The sequence below is a fragment of the Lathyrus oleraceus genome, chromosome 6, assembly GCF_024323335.1.
Source record: "Lathyrus oleraceus cultivar Zhongwan6 chromosome 6, CAAS_Psat_ZW6_1.0, whole genome shotgun sequence".
In the NCBI taxonomy this organism is placed as follows: domain Eukaryota; kingdom Viridiplantae; phylum Streptophyta; class Magnoliopsida; order Fabales; family Fabaceae; genus Lathyrus; species Lathyrus oleraceus.
Genome location: NC_066584.1, coordinates 198,139,465 through 198,160,365, shown reverse-complemented (window position 1 = coordinate 198,160,365; position 20,901 = coordinate 198,139,465). Strand labels below are relative to the sequence as shown.

The following is a 20,901-nucleotide window of genomic DNA, read 5'->3' as shown; positions in this document are numbered from 1 at the left end:
ACTTGAAGAGCAAGGCATCAAATAAAGATAGCCCCATCCAAGCTTAGCAACTCCATGGTCTTCTTCAAATTTGCCCATGTAGCAGATGGGTTCCAAGATGGCATAAGTCATAGGTTCAAAATAACAGCTTCACAATGATCATGTTCCAGGTGAACTAAAATGGATCTTCAATATGTATCAGATGGAGTTTCAAATTTCAAGCACTTGGTTGCATGAAAGTTGACATTGGTCAAGTCCTTTACATAGGGAGTGTTGCCTAAATTCTAAGTCCAATTGTCTCAGATCAAACCAACAGTCCACACAAGATATTTTTTAAGGTTTTTGTTCTTATTATGTACATTAATGGTCAAAGACCACACAAATAAACACAATATACACAAACAAAATATATCATAAAATGGTCCAAGTGGACAAAGTGAAAATGACATTATCATAAACAATTTGAATGATATGAATAATGGCAAATGAATAAAGCTTTAAAAATTAAAGTGCATTAAAAGTAAATTACTTGAAATTAAATGTTAGTTGTTAATAAGTTAGAAGTTAGTATTTATTTTGCTTTTGCTCTTTTGTTTAAGTCATTCTTTGGAGAACACTCAACCCACTTATCACAAACATGGATCCTTGAACCAAGACATCTTCCAAAGGAAGGAAAAAAGGCCAAGTTTCCACACAATACCATGAAAGAGGGGAGACTTACAATCTCACTAACTAGAATGCTATGCCTTTTGTGTCAAAATTTAGCGCTATGTTAAGCAATCGTAATTGGACTTATGTAAAAGTCACAACTATTTGAGGTCGGGCAATAGAATTTTGATGTTAATGCATGTTAGAGATATAATATGATGAACTATGCTCATGAAACATACCACACACAAAAAGAATATGCAAAGTGGGGTGGACCTAATCTCGTTCATACTTATGTTGATTTTGCAATCAACTAGCCTTAGGATATGGAGATATCATAGGTCCATGAAATGAATGAGAAGAGAATGGGATTGAGATGAAGAATGAGGGGAAATGGAGCAAACTCAAATTGGACAAAGGAGGACTTTTACTAAGTTAAGATCATTCATTCATTTTGGGAGATGGAATGTACATTCCATCAATCCCCTAAATCCAATGATCTTAACCTAACAAAGTCAAATCAATATTGACCAAGGCCCAATAACACAAGTCAAACTCACAAAGGCAATTAAAATGGCTCTACACAATTAATTTGGCATTTAATCAATTAAAAATATTAAAAATAATGCATTAAATTAAATATGGTTGGTCAATTTCCTAAAACCTCATCAAAACACCAAATAAATGGCCATGAGATTTATCATAGGTCAAACAAAGTCAAAGGACCTTGGAGAAAAAATTTCAGAATTTTTGGAAACTTAAAAGTATTTTTAAACAATTAAAAATATTTACAAAATTAATTAAATCATGAAAAATATTAATAATGATCTAAAAAGTAATTTTAATTCATAAAATGAAAAATGATTTTATTTTAAAAAAAAATGGTGAGACTCTCATATTTTTTGGATCAATATTAAAATTAATATGAATTAATGAAAATCAAAGGAATAAAAATAAAAATCAGATAACCAAAAAATCGTGGACCACTTGATCTCCCTCATTAATTGAGGTGGCAGATAAAATGGTGGAAAACGCGCGTTCCATGTTGCGCGCTAGTCAACTGTCCACACGCTTGGTAATCACAATGAGCGCTCCAGATTAAAATGTTTTAAACTAAATCAATGGCTCTGAACACTTCCAGCTCATCGACGGAGTCAAAGGCCGATCATCTTCTCCGATGACCCTAGCCGGACTGGTTCAATCATCACCATATCATAAATGAAAAAGAAGGACATGATCTTAAAGAAAAAATGGCGTAGATCACGAATATCACCTCAATTTAACTTAACTCCAAATATATAGAGAGATACGTGGAGTTGAATTTTAAGGTGTGTTAACTGAGTCACTTCAATTTGACCTCAAAGCAACTCAATCTTCTTGCCTACATTGGTAGGACTTCAGACAACCAAAGATCCAAGAGAATTGATGAGAACTGAGAGAGAATCGAAGAGAAGAAAAATCTAGAAAAATACCTTCAATATTGTGCAGAAATGGATCTCTCTTGCTTCAATTCGTACTTGATCTTGCTTATGGAACTTGTGGAAGTGGCTTAAGAGTAATGCAAAGCTTTGGATCCTGGAGTTTTTGAATCTCTAAACAGTGAGATTCAAACTCAAATTTCAATTGAAATTTATCAGGTTTTCCTTTGAATGGTGAGAGTTTGGAGCTAGGGATTTAAAGCTGGCGCGCAAGGTCCTTCAAACTGAAGCATTAGACCTCTATTTATAGCAAATGGGAAGTGTTATTTGCACACTTAAAATTACTTCCAAAATTGGCAAGGAAAATGTACATGCTTGCATGGGTGTCTGCAAGCCCATGAAGCAATGCAAAAAGGTCCACAATCAACTAAAATGAGGTATGTATGAAGTTTGGATTGCAAGGCAAAGTTATTTGAATATTTGAAGCATGAATCTTGCCAACTGATACAGCCTTGTTTAAGCCATACACAGACCCCTCAAACTTTGTCCAAAATGAATGAATTAGGACTCTTTGGAAAGCTTAGATCAAGAGGAACAACTCTTATGTTGAACACTTTTCCATTTAGAACTTGTATGTTGGTGAATTTTGAGGTGGAAGTTTGGAAATTTCAACATGTTAAAATATTTTCTAAGTGTCAAGCCACATGTTCAATTATTCGACCTTGCTTAACTTTTTATGTGAGCTCCAAATGAGAAATATTTCTTTATAAAAGTTGTATCTCTTTCAAAAACCTTCAAAATGGTAACAAATTTGACATCATTTGGACTTGGGATGAGTGAGTTATGCATTTTTGAAGTTGAGGAAAATCACTTATTCAATGGTATTGGTCCAAAATAACCTATAACGTATCCTCATATCACATGCTCATAAAAGTTGATTTAGCTCTCACTCCAAACATAAACGTTTAAGTAGACATCTTGAATTTGATTGTGAAACTTGTAAATAGTTCATCTCATAAAAATCGAGCAAGTTATGGCCTTGGGAAGTTGACTTTCAAATTAGGGTTTGGACAAAATGACCTATAATGTTTCAACATAGAAAATGACTTTCCAAGCAAACTTAGATCTAGACCCCAACATGAAAGTTGTTTGAAATGTCATTTAGAGTAACGTTTCTCTTGGAATCATTTTCATATGAAGAAAATTGTAGGAGATATGGTCTAGGGGGACCTAGTTTTGATCAGATGAATTCATCTGGCCAACCACCATCAACCAACTTGCTAACTTGCAATTCTCTTGACTTTTTAGGCTCATGGTAGCTCATATATGCATAAGATGATGAATTTTGAAGCTCCCCTTGAGAAATTTGATCAATTGGTGAAGAAGCTTGTTGAAGAAGTTACTCAAGATACCTAGATGAACTAGGGTTTCCAAGACAAATCAATTCCAAACTCTTGAAGAATGCTTGATCAAAATAACATGTAGAGATCATTGGGACTCATACATGATGCTTATAGTCATTGTGAATCATTCCTTGGTTGTGCTCTTGGCAATGAGGGTCTTAAACCCTATATGTGAACTTGATAGATAAAGGGTGATCATACCCTACCTACAAAAGAGTTAGGCAAATGCAAAGACATATTTTTGGTTTTTTGGTTAGTAAAATGATAAAATACAAGTATGATACAATCAGATGGTGCTTGGTGATTTCTCCCAAAACAAACCCAATGAAGACGGGTAAGAAGGATGCCAAGGTATGATCCCAATACTAATGCATATGATGAGATTGCATGAGGGATCTTAGGGTCAAAATTGGGGTCTTACAGCTGCCCCTATTTAAGGACATTCTAACTGAGGAGGTGAAGGTTAAAATCTTCATATCGACTCAGTAGAATGGGCTTAAATAATAACATATAGAAACAAATTTTGGTCCCTAAGAGACCTCATGATGCATATGATATGAATGTAAAAGCAAACTCTCTGTGGGGAAATATTTCCATAAAGGAAAAGAAAATCAAAGAGACTGAAGGTCCACAAGAGCATGATGTATTCCAGAAGGGAAAATTCACTAGGGAGACATAGACTCTGAGGGGATAAAAGAGGTTGTGCGTAGGCCAGACTACGACTTAAAAACTGCTGGAAGACTAGAGGAAAGACTTAGTCGGGGAAACAAAAGACATCTGCAGGGGAAACGGGTAGATCAGAATAAAATTGAAATACTCGAATCATGCAGGAAAAGCGATTTCACTAAGGAAATACGCACTCAACTCAATTGGGGAAGAAATAAACTTCAACACAGGAGGAGCAGAAATTTTAGTATCCACTGTCTGTTACTAGGCAAGGAGATAATAAAAATATGGCAGGGAGAACACTCGTTATCGGTTAGGGTAAACATATCAAGGATGACTCACTGAGGGCCTCCAGGAAGTGCATTCATTACCAGTCACTGGGTAAGAATAAACTTTCTGGGGAAAAACTGCAAAAATGGGATTTATAACTACCGGTTACTGGGAAGAAGACCAAATATGAGAATACTCGTCACTGGTTAAAGTGAACATATCAAGGATAGACTCAAAGGAAAGAGAATCCGTCATCGGTTAAGATGAACATATCAAGGATAATCTTGCCTGGGAATTGTTAAGGGGGATACATGTCATCGGTTAGGATGAACATATCAAGGATAAACCACCTGAACAAAAAGTAGGAATTACATCTATCAAACGCTGGATAGAATACCACAGAGAGGATATCAGTCACCAGTTAAAGTGAACATATCAAGGATAAACTCTGCCAAGGGATAAAAGCAGGATTTACAACTACCGGTTACTGGGCAGAAGACCAAAGATGAGAATATCTGTCACCGGTTAAAGTGAACATATCAAGGATAGACTCAAAGGAAAGATAATTCGTCATCGGTTAAGATGAACATATCAAGGATAATTTTTCCTGGGAATTGTTAAGGGGGATGCCCGTCATCGGTTAGGATGAACATATCAAAGATAAACCACTTGAACAAAAAGTAGGAATTACATCTATCGAACGCTGGATAGAATACCACAGAGAGGATATCCGTCACCAATTAAAGTGAACATATCAAGGATAAAATCTACCAAGGGAGAAAAGCAGGATTTACAACTACCGGTTACTGGGCAGAAGACCGCAAAGAGAAGGAAACCCGTCATCGGTTAGGATGAACATATCAAGGATTAACTCTTTGGGGAATAAGTAGGGATTATAACTACCTTTTTACTGGGTAGAATACCACATATGAGAATATTCGTCATCGGTTAGGATGAACATATCAAGGATAGACTCAAAACAGGGGAAGAAAATATCTGTCACAGGTTAGGATGAACATATCAAAGATATACTTCCTGGGGAAACATTAAAATGAATCCGTTGGGGAGAAAAAGGTTACTTTTGTCGGGTATTGGGCAAGAAGTAGCAAACTACAACCTAAGAAGAACATTACCAGTTACTGGGCAATAAACTCTTAGGGGACCTGAAGCATCGATCTAGGTAAGATCTAGAAAGAAAACAGTCAATCAAGACTCAACCCAATGAGGATATAACTTAAGGGGAGTAGTTCCATCCAGATAATCAACTGGGAAGGAAGTTGAAACAAATCATCATCCACGGGGAAATAACTCAGTGGGCAAAGGAGAAAGGTTAAAGTCTTTCTGCTTAAGGGGCTAATACTCTACAATTAAAGGAGTACATGCACCAAACTTGTATGGGGATAAAGTACTACCATAACAGAGAATTAAAATCACAAGAATGAATCAACAAGTGTGATGATGCAATAATGAAATCATATGAGTGTATATGTATATGTGTATGTATATATGATGATTATGCTGACAACACGGTCACAAAGGATACAAAGATGTCACAGATTTGAATCATCAATACAATTCTCGGCCAATCCACAAAAGAGGGAAACAACTGCTGGAGAAAAGTGAAATCAATATCCCGAAGGCTCAACCCTAGTTGGGGAAACAAAGGAGATCTGCTGAGGAAAACCATTATCAAGTCTGCGGCGAATTTTAGATCAACACCATATCAAATGGGACACAACCATGCAGGGGATAAACACAAATAATTGCTCGGAAACCAAGAGGAAACTTTGACTGGGAGCGAATTTGATGGCGACTGGTGGGGAAACCAAAGTCCTATCAGAATTATGCAAACTGCTGCAAAGAACCGTTCTTACTCTGCTGGAGACCAAATATAAACTCGGCTGGGGAATACATATTAAACTCCGCAGGAGATTAATTAACCAACTCAGCTGAGGCGACGAAGAAGAAATAATCGTCTGAAGAAAAACAACCAACACCGAGTGCTGAACAATGCTGTCGGGGGTGAAAGAGAAATTGCGCTTACTTCTTCGGGAGAACCAATAATGCTCCACACTTAGGGCTTACTGCTTTCTAACCATTGTTGATATTCCTCTTAAATGAAATCGATTGCTTAAAACTGATGCTTTTATATTTGTAAGAAAAATGATTTTGATTTAAAAAAATTAATTTCAAAAGTGATCATAATAAAATTTAAATCTAGTCGGCTAAATTAAACAAGAGTAGAAACAATTGGATAAAAGTTCAACTTTATTTAATAGAATGGTAGTCTGTAAATGACAAGACTCCTTAGATCTTTACAAAGTTAAAAATTGTAATTTACATGGAAAAGGATTACATCGAATACAATGCTCACTAATCCTTATACCAACTCTTGATATCCACTGTGCTCTTGGCTGCTTACTGGGGATCAGAATCCAACCATTGTGCTCAAGAACGTCTTCAAAATTGAAGATCAGCAGGATGCAGTTACTTTCCAGAATCCCTAATTTTTGCATAAATTGCCCCAAAGTGGGGTACTCAATTTATCGGGATAATTCTTTTCTGTTTTATGTCTCTAACTTTTGCCTGGATCCCCCTTTCAGGTTTTCAATCCACCGAGACGTTCATTTTTGCCTAAGCCGCCCTTTCGGGTTTTCAACTTAGCGAGTTGTTCTTTTCTTTTTTAGGCGAAGTATTTCTTGACTACATCTACGTTCACCGGACGCATGAACTCTTCACCATCCATAGTTATAAGAATCAAAGCACCGCCTGAAAAGGCTCTCTTAACGACATATGGGCCTTCGTAATTAGGAGTCCATTTGCCCCTAGAATCTGGTTTGAAAGATAGAATCTTCTTGAGCACAAGGTCACCTTCTCTGAATACACGAGGTCTGACCTTCTTATCAAAATCTTTCTTCATTCTCTACTGATATAGCTGACCATGACACATGGCAGTCAATCTCTTCTCTTCAATTAAATTCAGTTGATCATACCTAGCTTGACACCATTCAACCTCAGTCAACTTGGCTTCCATCAAAACACGCAGTGATGGGATCTCAACCTCTACGGGGAGCACTTCTTCCATACCGTATACAAGAGAAAAAGGGGTTGCCCCTGTTGAAGTGCGGATGGATGTACGATACCCGTGCAAAGCAAATGGTAGCATCTCATGCCAATCTTTGTACATTACAACCATCTTCTGAATAATCTTCTTGATGTTCTTGTTTGCAGCTTCAACAACCCCATTCATCTTAGGTCTGTAGGGAGAAGAGTTATGATGTGTGATTTTGAAGTCTTTGCAAAGAGCTTCCACCATATTGTTGTTCAAGTTCGATCCATTATCAGTAATGATCTTACTTGGCACACCATAACGGAATATGATTTGATTCTTGATAAACCTTACAATAACTTGCTTGGTTACATTTGCATACAATGTCGCTTCAACCCATTTTGTGAAGTAATCAATTGCCACCAAAATGAAACGATGTCCGTTCAGAGCTTTAGGCTCAATCATGCTAATCATATCAATTCCCCACATGGAGAAGGGCCATGGGGAGGAAATGACATTCAAAAGTGTCGGGGGAACATGAACCTTACCAGATTTTATTGTCAGCCAATAGTAACCTGCTCGTAACATCTTCTCCGCCATTGCATGTCCATTAGAATGAGTACCAAAGGAACCTTCATGGACTTCAGTCATCAATAGGTTTGCTTCATGTCTATCAACGCGTCTGAGCAGAACCATATCGAAGTTTCTCTTGTAAAGCATATCACCATTCAAGTAGAAATTGTCGACTAATCTTCTCAAAGTCTTCTTATCTTTCAATGATGCTCCAAATGAGTAAATCTGACTTTGGAGGAAACATTTGATATCATAATACCACGGCTTTTCATCTTTGACCTCTTCAATAGCAAACACATGAGTTGGCCTATCAAGATGCATCACAGTCAAATTGGGAACCTCATTCCAATATTTCACCACAATCATGGAAGCCAATGTTGCAAGAGCATCTGCCATCCGGTTTTCATCTCGAGGGATATGATGAAATTCAACCTTTGTAAAGAAAGTTGAAATCCTCATCGCATAATCTCTATATGGTATCAAACCGGGTTGATTCATCTCCCATTCACCTTTGATTTGATTTACAACCAAAGCTGAATCTCCATAGACATCCAAATACTTGATTCTGAGATCAATGGCCTCTTCAAGCCCCATAATGCAAGCTTCATATTCTGCCATATTGTTTGTACACTTGAAGGTCAACCTAGCTGTAAATGGAAAATGCGTTCCTTGAGGAGTAATAATCACTACCCCAATGCCATTACCATATTGATTAATAGCTCCATCAAATACCATGCCCCAACGGGAACCAACTTCAAGCAATGGTTCATCACAATCTTTCATTTTCAAGTACAAGATCTCTTTGTCAGGAAAATCATACTGCACTGACTGGTAATCTTCTATCGGTTGGTGAGCCAAATGGTCAGCCAAGATACTACCTTTGATTGCTTTCTGAGATCGGTATTCAATATCATATTCTGATAACAACATCTACCAACGGGCAATCCTCCCAGTTAAAGCAGGCTTCTCAAATATATACTTGATTGGATCCATTTTGGATATCAACCAAGTGGTATGATTCAACATATATTGACGCAGATGCTTAGCAGCCCAAGACAATGCGCAACAAGTATTCTCTAGCATAGAATATCGAGTCTCACAATCGGTGAATTTCTTACTGAGGTAGTAAATTGCAAATTCTTTCTTTCCAGTCTCATCTTGCTGACCAAGAACGCAACCCATAATATCTTCAAGCACAGTCAAATACATGATCAAAGGTCTTCGTTCAATAGGTGGAGACGAAATCGGAGGGATATTCTTTGATACTGTCAAAAGCTTTGTGGCAGTCTTCGGTCCAATCACAAGACTGATCTTTCCAAAGAAGCTTGAATATAGGCGCACATGTGGCAGTCATGTGGGAAATGAATCTTGAGATATAATTCAAGCGGGCGAGAAAACCCTGACTTGCTTCTCAGTTGTGGGCGCAGGCATCTCTTGTATTGCTTTGACCTTGGCAGGATCAACTTCAATACCCTTCTCACTGACAATAAAGCCCAACAACTTACCAGAACGAACACCAAAAGTACATTTATTGGGATTCAAGCGGAGTTTATACTTCCTCAAATGCTGGAATAACTTCAACAAATGCTCAACATGTTCCTCTTCATCAATGGATTTAGCAATCATATCATTAACATAGACTTCAATCTCTTTATGCATCATATCATGAAAAAGAGTAGTCATTGCTCTCTGGTAAGTTGCACCAGCATTCTTTAAACCGAAAGGCATCACCCTATAATAGAATGTTCCTCAGGGTGTAATGAATATGGTCTTCTCCATATCTTTGGGTGCCATCTTGATCTGATTAGATCCAAAAAATTCGTCCATAAAAGAAAAGACTTTGAATTTAGCTGTATTTTCCACCAACATATCAATGTGTGGCAGAGGGAAATCATCTTTCGGACTGACTTTGTTTAAATCTCTATAATCAATATTGGCCACCCACTGCGGATACTCGGCAGTCACAAGGAAACCGACATCGATCTGCTTTTGCACTTCTTCTTTGATCTTCATTGCCATATCGGGATGCGCTCTTCTCAACTTCTGCTTGACTGGCGGGCATTCTAGCTTCAACGACAATCTATGCTCCACTATCTCAAAATCCAAACCATGCATGTCTTGATAGGACCAAGCAAACACATATGAATATTCTCGGAGAAGATCAACCAACCCCTTCTTAACATCTGGACACAGTCGAGACCCAATCTTGACTTCCTTCACATCATCTTCGGAACCCAAGTTGACTAGCTCAAACTGCTCTTCGAATGGCTGAATGGCTTTTCCTTCATGCTCAAGAAGATAAGACAATTCATCACTCACTTCTTCATCACTTTCCTCCTCAGCCTCAAACATGGGGAATTCAAAATTTGGAGAAGGAGAAGGATCATTGTATTCAATGGGGTTAGAAACCAACCTGCATAATGATTTGATATTTGGATTTTAGAGAAGTGAATTTGTGACCAAATATTATGCAGATGGACAATTATATTATTTATTCATGTTTTTTGTGATTACCATTTTCAGAATAAAGCAAAAAGTAAAAACAAAACATCATAGATGTGGATGAATAGAATTATATTTTATTAATGATCAAATTCAAAATGCCCAAACAATGTTGGCTTCTCCCTTAGGCATATGAGAAGGATTTTTGAAAACAAATAAAAGTAATTACTTAGATCGATGCATAATAATAGGAATATCAACAGCAGTCCAATTGTTGCAAGCCTTTCCATGCGTCACAAAATTGGTGCAGTCTTCCTCTTCGTCATCCTCTAGCACAGCAGCTAAGTGTTGTTCATTGCCATGAATGAACCCTCCGCTACGGAAACTGAGTTGCGTATCTTCAGATCTGACTACTGACGAACCTTGAGGGAAACCCAAACCGGTTATGTTCTTATTATCAGAGACCTCTACCATCTTCCCCCACTGATAAACATTTCCATCTTCAACAATCTTCCTTGCATCTTTGAATGAGGACATAGGTGCCCCAACTCCCTTTTCAACAACAATAGATAAGGCTTGGAACGGAGTTCCAACCTCGTCCTCAGCTTCAACATAAGAGAAAGTTGGCAGGTGGCTGACTAACAGTGCCTTCTCCTCGCTAACAATAACTAGCTTTCCATTCTTAACAAACTTGAGCTTCTGATGCAATGTGGAGGTAACAGCTCCCACCTCGTGAATCCATGGCCTTCCCAACAAACAGCTATAAGCCGGGTGTATATCCATTACTTGGAAAGTAATCTGGAAGTCACTCGGACCTATCTTCACCGGAAGGTCCACTTCTCCAATCACAGTTTTGCGCGAACCATCAAAAGCTTTGATGATCACTCCACTATATCTCATAGGCGCTTCTTGATATGACAGTTTTGACAATGTTGACTTTGGAAGTACATTCAACGAAGATCCGGTGTTAACCAACACGTTTGACAAAGTGTCATCTTTGCAGTTCATGGAGATATGCAAAGCCAAGTTATGATTCCTACCCTTATCGGGGAGTTCTTCATCACAGAAACTGAGATTATTACAGGAAGTGATGTTAGCCACAATATGATCAAACTGATCCACCGTAACATCATGTTCCACATACGCTTTCTCAAGAACTTTCTACAGTGCTTCTATGCGTGCTTCTGAATTCATCAACAAGGACGGTACTGAGATCTTCGAGGGGGTTTGGAGCAGCTGCTCCACCATGTTGAACTCACTTTCATCATCGTCATTAGGCTTCAAGCTGTTGGATTCACCAGACTGACACCTTGGAGCACTAACTGATTCTACAACAGGAACCTTCACCTTCTTACTGACCATCGAATCTTCTACATTCTTTGGGAACATCGGCCCAAACACACGACCACTGCGGGTCACCTTGGTAACATCAACAATACTTACAACAGAACTGGTCATAGGCAGAGAAACCTCTTGACCATCTTTCACCATAGTTGCATTATACTGATACGGGACAGCTTTATCGGATGCGTACGGGACTGGACTCGACAACCGTATAACCAACGGTGATACCGATCTCTTGCTGACATTGTTACTACTTCTACTATCATACTGAATGACCACTCTCTCAGGATTCTTGAAAATTGGTACTATAACATTGACATTGTCATCTATGTGACAAGATTGAACTATCTGAATCAAGCTTTTATCCATCAATCGCTGGATGTCCCTCTTTATAGTCACACAACCTCTAGGGTTGACACTGCAGATTTCACAACCATCATGGTCATGCTCACAATCACTAACCAAGCAAATGTCCTTGTGCATCCTCACCAAGGACCTCCTAATGAAGCATACATCGAATACCTTGAAATCGCCTGGACAACCGTCAACCATATTAACAAAAGAATTTCCATGGACAGGCAGTGGATTAGCTTTAACATTCGGTGCTCGGTCCTCAAAGGACACCCTTCCACTCTTAACCAGCTTCTGAAATTCATATTTGAGGGGGTAACAGTTCTCTATATCATGTCCGAGAGCTCCTTGATAGAAAGCACAACAGAGTTCCAGTTTGTACCACCAGGGAAGTGGTTAAGGGATTTGCGGGGGATTTCTTGGTTGTAATAGGTTCTTGAGAACCAAAGACAGATATAGTTCTGCACACGTCATCGGAATTGGGTCGAAAGAGACCTTCTTCCTCTCAAAAGTTTGTTGCTGATGATTGTTGGTATTGTTGTTGTTGTAGGTGTTTGTTCGTTGTTGTGGTTGTTGTTGACGTTGTTGTTGTTGAATTGGTGTTGATTGATTTGCTGAAAATACAAGAATGACTGAAGATACTTGATGATGATGTTGACAGGGTGGTTGATTTCTTCTTACCTGAGGCCTCCTCTGCTTCCCAAAGGTCACTGCATTAGCTTCATTGTCCTTCTTCTTATTGAAATTGTTGCCATACCTCTTGTTGGATGGCACCTCCTCTCTAGATAAATGTCCTTCTCGGACACCTTTTTCTAGCCTCATCCTCATGTTTACCATTTCGGTAAAGTCATTGGGGGCACTGGCAATCACCCGCTCATAATAAAATGAGCTCAGGGTCTTTATAAAAAATCTTAGTCATCTCCTTTTCCTCTAAAGGAGGGGTGATCTGAGCAGCAGGCTCTCTCCATCTTTGCGCATACTCCTTGAATTTATCCTTGTCCTTCTGAGACAATGATCTCAACTGATCTCTATCAGGAGCCATATCAACATTATATTTATACTTCTTCACAAATGCTTTTCCCAAATCATTGAATGTGTGAATGCTCGCACTATCCAACCCCATGTACCACCTCAGAGTGGCACCGGTCAAACTGTCTTGAAAATAATGGATCAATAGTTGATCATTATCTGTTTGAGTAGACATCTTTCGGGCATACATCACCAAATGACTGAGTGGACATGTATTCCCTTTGTATTTTTCAAAGTCAGGCACTTTGAATTTCACCGGAATCTTCACATTGAGGACCAAACACAGTTCTGCAACACTCTTCCCAAACAAGTCTTTACCCCTCAAAGTTTCCAACTCCTTACACAGCTTAAGGAATTGATCCTTCATCTCATCCATCTTCTCATACACATCTGAGCCCTCAGACGGCTCAGAATGATAGATGGTGTCTTCTACACGAGGCAGGGTATGCACAACAGGTGGTGGCACATACATGATCGGGCTAGATGTCGGCATAGAAGAAAATGTAGGCGCAAAACCTTCAGGTACGAAGTTCAGAGGCATTCCCCACGGGAATCCGGCAGGCATGTTGGGTGCAAAATGAGTAGCAGTTGTAGGAATGGTAGAGGTACCCACCTCGGAAATGACAGTCCTTTGAGGAGGAGGAGTTGCGGATGTTGGAGAAGACTGACTCCATCATGGCAGTCAGGCGGGCGATCTCCTCTTTCAAGTCTCTATTCTCTTGCTCAAGATGTTCCATGATTCTGGAGTGATTGGCGCGAGTATTGTATCCATGAATCAGCTTGACTGAAGCAGAGAAGAAACACAAATGAGACATCTGGCGAAAGAGAAACCTGCTTATGCAAATGATGTATGAAATGCAATGCTTGATTATTTTTATTTTCAAGGAACTTACTATATTATTTGCAAATATATACATTTAACAATAATTGCAATAATTTGATATGACCATAAAAATCTCTTTTATTTATATAATTGGAAGGATTACACTAAGTACAAATTCAGAAACCAAATGAAAAATACAAGAGGAAAGGAGACTAGTCATCCTAAGGATCCCTAACAACAATGTCAGAAGGGTAAACCAAATGCAAATATACATACATCAAATATACAGTTATATACACATAAAAAAGTAGTGTAAACCAACTGGAGACTACTCCTCAACATAGTCTCCACTTAATTCCTGTAGCGGTAAATTCATGATCATCAGGCTATGAATAAGCTGGACATCAATTAAACAAGAGTCGCCACCGCGCTTTTATTGTCTCCAAGGGAAAAGGGAAAAGTACGAACAAAACCCAAGAATAAGAAGTTTTCAAATCAAAACTAATAAAATGCCAGAGATTACAGGTAAGGGGGTTGGTTACACAGAGGAAAGGTGTTAGCACCCAAAGTGTCCTAGGTACTCCTAGGGAGCCCTTTCTTGTGTGCATATGTGTTTGTGTACAAATGATGTTTGCAAACAAATAGAATGGAGGGATGAGAAAAGAATGCATTAATTATATTTTTGTGTTTCACAAGACCTTTAGACTTGTGCATACGTACCAACATAAAATGAGGGATCAAAACCTCATAGTTTGTGGTATCAATTTCAAAGTGGATGCATTGCTTTTAACAAAAAATTTAAGTTTGAAAGGCACAAAGGCCTAAAATGATTTGAATGAGTGTTAGTTCTTTTTGGATTTTGAAAATTTTAAGTCAAGTATAGTTAAGTTTATTTACAAGTTTGCTTAAGAAAAGAGTTTGAAAAATGCAATGGCATAAGGCCATAGTTTCTAGTTTGCAAAGAAAGGTCTAAGTTTAGAAACAGACACAAGCAAAGAAGTTTTTAAAAGGAGGGAGAGATTTGAAATTAAAGAAGTGGGGAGGAGATGAAGAGACTAATCTAAGCATAAATTCAAAAGTTGAGAGTTGAAAAGATCTGACCAATGGGATGCAATCTAATAGACAAGAATGTCATATAGAAACCCATAACTCCCTTGGACTTTAGAATCAAGCAACAAACAATGCACAAAATATCAACTTGAAGAGCAAGGCATCAAATAAAGATAGCCCCATCCAGGCTTAACAACTCCATGATCTTCTTCAAATTTGCCCATGTAGCAGATGAATTCCAAGATGGCATAAGTTACAGGTTCAAAATAACAACTTTACAATGATCATGTTGCAGATGAACTTAAATGGATCTTCAGTATGTATCAGATAGAGTTTCAAATTTCAAGCACTTGGTTACATGAAAGTTGGCATTGTCCAAGTCCTTTGCATAGGGAGTGATGCCTAAATTCTAAGTCTAATTGTCTCAGATCAAACCAACAGTCCACACAAGATATTTTTTAAGGTTTTTGTTCTTATTATGCACATTAATGGTCAAAGACCGCACAAACAAACACAATATACACAAACAAAATATATCACAAAATGGTCCAAGTGGACAAAGTGAAAATGATATTATCATAAACAATTTGAATGGTATAAATAATGGCAAATGAATAAAGCTTTAAAAATTAAAATGCATTAAAAGTAAATGACTTGAAATTAAATGTTAGTTATTAATAAGTTATAAGTTAGTATTTCTTTTGCTTTTGCTCTTTTGTTTAAGTCATTATTTGGAGAATACTCAACCCGCTTATCACAAGCATGGATCCTTGAACCAAAACATCTTCCAAAGGAAGGAAAAAAGGCCAAGTTTCCATACAATACCATGAAAGAGGGAGACTTACAATCTGACTAACTAGAATGTTATGCCTTTTGTGTCAAAATTTAGCACTATGTTAAGCAATCATAATTGGACTTATGTAAAAGTCACAACTATTTGAGGTCGGGCAATCGAATTTTGGTGTTAATGCATGTTAGAGACATAGTATGATGAACTATGCTCATGAAACATACCACACACAAAAAATAATATGCAAAGTGGGGTGGACCTAATCTCATCCATACTTATGTTGACTTTGTAATCAACTAGCCTTTGGATATGGAGATATCATAGGTCCATGAAATGAATGAGAAGAGAATGGGATTGAGATGAAGAAGGAGGGGAAATGGATCAAACTCAAATTGGACAAAGGAGGACTTTTACCAAGTTAAGACCATTCATTCATTTTGGGAGATGGAATGTACATTCCATCAATTCCCTAAATCCAATGATATTAACCTAACAAAGTCAAATCAACCTTGACCAAGGCCCAACAACACAAGTCAAACTCACAAAGGCAATTAGAATGGCCCTACACAATTAATTTGGTATTTAATCAATTAAAAATATTAATAATAATGCATTAAATTAAATATGGTTGGTCAATTTCCTAAAAATTCACCAAAACACCAAAGAAATAGGTCAAACAAGGTCAAATGACCTTGGTGAAAAATTTTCAGAATTTTTGGAAACTTAAAAGTATTTTTAAACAATTAAAAATATTCACAAAATCAATTAAATCATGAAAAATATTAATAATGACCCAAAAAATAATTTTAATTCAGAAAATGAAAGAGGATTTTATTTAACAAATTTTGATGAAACTCTCATATTTTTTTGATCAATATTAAAATTAATATGAATTAATGAAAAACAAAGGAATAAAAATAAAAATCAGATAATCAAAAAAACATGGATCACTTGATCTCCCTCATTAATGAAGGTGGCAGATCAAGTGGTAGAGAGCGCGTGTTCCATGATGTGCACTAGTCAACTGTCCATACGCTTGGTAATCACAATGAGCACTCCAGATTAAAACGTTTTAAAACAAATCAATGACTCTGAACACTTCCAGCTCATCGCCGGAGCCAAAGGCCGGTCATCTTCTCCGATGACCCTGGTTGGACTGGTTCAATCATCACCATATCATAAATGAAAAAGGAGGACATGATCTTAAAGAAAAAATGGCGTAGATCACGAATATCACCTCAATTTAACCTAACTCCAAATATATAGAGAGATACGTGGAGTCGAATATTGAGGTGTGTCAACTGAGTTGCTTCGATTTGACCTCAAAGCAACTCAATCTTCTTGCCTACATTGATAGGACTTCAGACAACCAAAGATCCAAGAGAATTGATGAGAATTGAGAGATAATTGAAGAGAAGAAAAATCTGGAAAAATACCTTCAATATTGTGCAGAAATGGATCTCTCTTGCTTCAATTCGTGCTTGATCTTGCTTATGGAACTTGTGGAAGTGGCTTAAGAGTAATGCAAAGCTTTGGATCCTGGATTTTTTGAATCTCTAAACAGTGAGATTCAATTTCAAATTTCAATTGAAATTTATCAGGTTTTCCTTTGAATGGTGAGGGTTTGGAGCTAGGGATTCAAAGTTGGCGCTCAAGGTCCTTCAAACTGAAGCATTAGACCTCTATTTATAGCAAATGGGAAGTGTTATTTGCACACTTGAAATTACTTCCAAAATTGGCAATGCAATGTACATGCTTGCATGGGTGTGTGCAGGCTTATGAAGCAATGCAAAAAGGTCCACAATAAACTTAAATGAGGTTTGCATGAAGGTTGGATTGCAAGGAAAAGTTATTTGAATATTTGAAGCATGAATCTTGCCAACTGAAACATCTCTGTTTAAGCCATGTGCAGACCCCTCAAACCTTATCCGAAATGAATGAATTAGGACTCTTTGGAAATCTTAGATCAAGAGGAACAACTCTTATGTTGAACACTTTTCTATTTGGAACTTGTGTCATGGTGAATTTTGAGGTGGGAGTTTGGAAATTTCAACATGTTAAAATATTTTCTAAGTGTCAAGCCACGTGTTCAATTGTTCCACCTTGCTTAACTTTTTATGTGAGTTCCAAATAAGAAAAGTTTCTTCATAAAAGTTGTATCTATTTCAAAAACCTTTAAAATGGTCACAAATGTGACATCATTTGGACTTGGTAGAGCGAGTTATGCATTTTTGAAGTTGAGGAAAATCACTTGCCCAATGGTTTTGGTCCAAAATGACCTATAATGTATCCTCATATCACATGCTCATAAAGGTTGATTTAGATCTCACTCTAAACATAAAAGTTGAATTAGACATCTTGAATTTCATTGTGAAACTTGTAAATATTTAATCTCATAAAAATTGAGCAAGTTATGGCCTTGGGAAATTGACTTTCAAATTAGGGTTTGGACAAAATGACCTATAATGTTTCAACATAGAAAATGACCTTCCAAGCAAAATTAGCTCTAGACCCCAACATGAAAGTTGTTTGTAATGTCATTTAGAGTAACATTTCTATTGGAATCATTTTCATATGATGCAAATTGTAGGATATATGGTCTAGGGGGCCCAGTTTTGATTAGATGAATTCATCTGGCCAACCACCATCAACCAACTTGCTAACTTGCAATTCTCTTGACTTTTAGGCTTATGGTAGCTCATATATGCATAAGATGATGAATTTTGAAGTTCCCCTTGAGAAATTTGATCAATTGGTGAAGAAGCTTGTTAAAGAAGTTACTCAAGATACCCAGATGAACTAGGGTTTCGAAGACAAATCAATTCCTATCTCTTGAAGAATGCTTGATGAAAATAACATGTAGAGATCATTGGGACTATACATGATGCTTAGAGTCATTGTGGATTATTCCCTGGTTGTGCTCTTGGCAATGAGGGTCTTAAATCCTAGATGTGAACTTGATAGATCAAGGGTGATCATGCCCTACCTACAAAAGAGTTAGGCAATTGCAAAGACATATTTTTGGTATTTTGGTTAGTAAAATGATAAAATACAAGTATGATACAATGACATGGTGCTTGGTGATCTATCCCAAAACGAACCCAATGAAGAGGGGTAAGGAGGATGCCAAGGTATGATCCCAATACTAATGCATATGATGAGATTGCATGAGGGATCTTAGGGTCAAAATTGGGGTCTTACAATAGGATTCGGTATAGTTCCCAATTGGCAGGTACATTAACAAAATGGAAAATAATACCCGTCAAATATCAAGTCAACAACAAAGGTCAAGAAATGCCGAAAATGAAAGGAAGAGGAGACAAAATATGAGCAATGTGTAGAGAGAAAACCATTTGTCGAGACGACATGGAAATTATAGGCGGAGGAAAGAGCAAGAGAAACAAGCTCAAATATCTCGCCCTATAAACAGTCAATCGAGAGTTCTATTTCAAAATTTTATAAATATGACTTTTCCAAGATCACACTTTTAAGGAACTCATGATAGTGAAGTCGGCTCACGTAGAATTATACATACTTGGTTGGTGATGATCAGTATATACATTATATATTACATTTTATAATTTTGTTCGCTTTCGTCATATCTCATTTTATGTATTTAAACCCGCAGATCGTAATTGCACATCACCTAATCAACGAAACAACATGAGTCAATCTGATACAGGTATAAGGGATATAGTTCTAAGTATACGACTAGTAATTTTTACACACACACACACACACACACACACACACACACACACATATATATATATATATATATATATATATATATATATATATATATATATATATATATATATATATATATATATATTAATTATTATTTTTGTATCAGATGATATGGATGTTGACGAAGCTTTGGAGGATGCAGTAATATCATATGTTAACATGGACGTCAGAGAAAATGGTGCATTATCATGCCGTCCTCAAGGTATATTCATAAACGTTTTGTGTCAAATAAATGTAGCTTTTACTCAGGTGACATAAAATTTAAAATCATGAAATATTAAAATATTATAAATGAGGCATCTTGCATACATTTTTTATTTGTATTTTAGATTTTAGATAATATTTATTAATCAATATCAAACTCCTTACTGTAGAACCAGGACATGCTTTTCGAGCAAAGCACAATATTGCTTTAAATTTCAAAAATAACACGATGATGGCAAAATCCAGGTTGCCTCATCCCATTACCTATAGACACTGCAATGTAAGATTGTTTCATCATGAATCATGCGACACATGTTGCAATGGTGGAAAGGAATCATTTTCACGAGTTAATGCTCTTATACAATTGCAACAATTATTTTTGGATGGTTCAGCTAAAGGAAAACATTTTAGGCAACATATTCGAAGCTATAACCATGTGTTCTCATTCACTTCAATTGGTGTTCATGTTGATGAGAATATTCTTGCATTTGGTCGTGGTATATACACATTCCGTGCTCAAGGTTCTTTTTATCATTACATAGGAGGTTTATATCCAATGAGGGTGTCAGGCCGCGTTTCTTACAACTATACATCTACGACACTGATAATGAGCTAGATAATAGAATGTAGGAAAATCTACAGCTGCACCAAAATGTAGTTCACAAATTACAGAAAATGTTCCATCAGTTTAATCCTTTTGTAATTAGGTTCAAGCAACTACCACTACTTCCAAATATCAGTGAATGTAGTCTCATGCTTAAGGAGCATCCAAGTAATCACCATCAATACAATCTTCCAACTGCATAGCAAGTTGCAACAATTATTGTTGGATGTGATGCATATTCTATGGAATATGGAAGGGATATTAATGGCATTCGTCATGATGGAAATATCAAGAGAGTTCAAGAGACAAAGGGATATTATAATCCTTTGCAATACCATGTATTGTTTCCATTTGGGATGCATGGTTGGGACGTCAACACAACAAATTGTAATGGACGAAGAGTGTCATGTCGAGCATATTACAGTTACATGCTTCAGGTAAATTTAGATTAATTTTAATAGATAGTATACTTGGCTAAGCATTGTTTAAAAAAATTTACATTTAGCAC

General features: G+C 37.1%; 1 protein-coding gene across 1 annotated transcript; it reads left to right on the top strand.

Annotated features, from left to right (window-relative positions):
* Positions 1 to 19,696: 19,696 nt before the first annotated feature.
* On the top strand, positions 19,697 to 20,405 carry LOC127094743 (uncharacterized). The gene is made up of 2 exons (XM_051033533.1): positions 19,697 to 19,787; positions 19,960 to 20,405. The coding sequence occupies exons 1-2, from the start codon at positions 19,697 to 19,699 to the stop codon at positions 20,403 to 20,405; spliced, it is 537 nt and encodes a 178-aa protein (XP_050889490.1).
* The last annotated feature ends 496 nt before the right edge of the window (positions 20,406 to 20,901 follow it).

What these genes read in the sequence shown, in the direction of transcription:
- LOC127094743 (XM_051033533.1), top strand. Translation starts at nt 19,697, where the DNA reads ATGGATGTTGACGAAGCTTTGGAGGATGCAGTAATATCATATGTTAAC. An exon ending in ATTATCATGCCGTCCTCAAG is followed by an intron (nt 19,788 to 19,959) that starts GTATATTCATAA and finishes TCCTTACTGTAG; the next exon opens with AACCAGGACATGCTTTTCGA.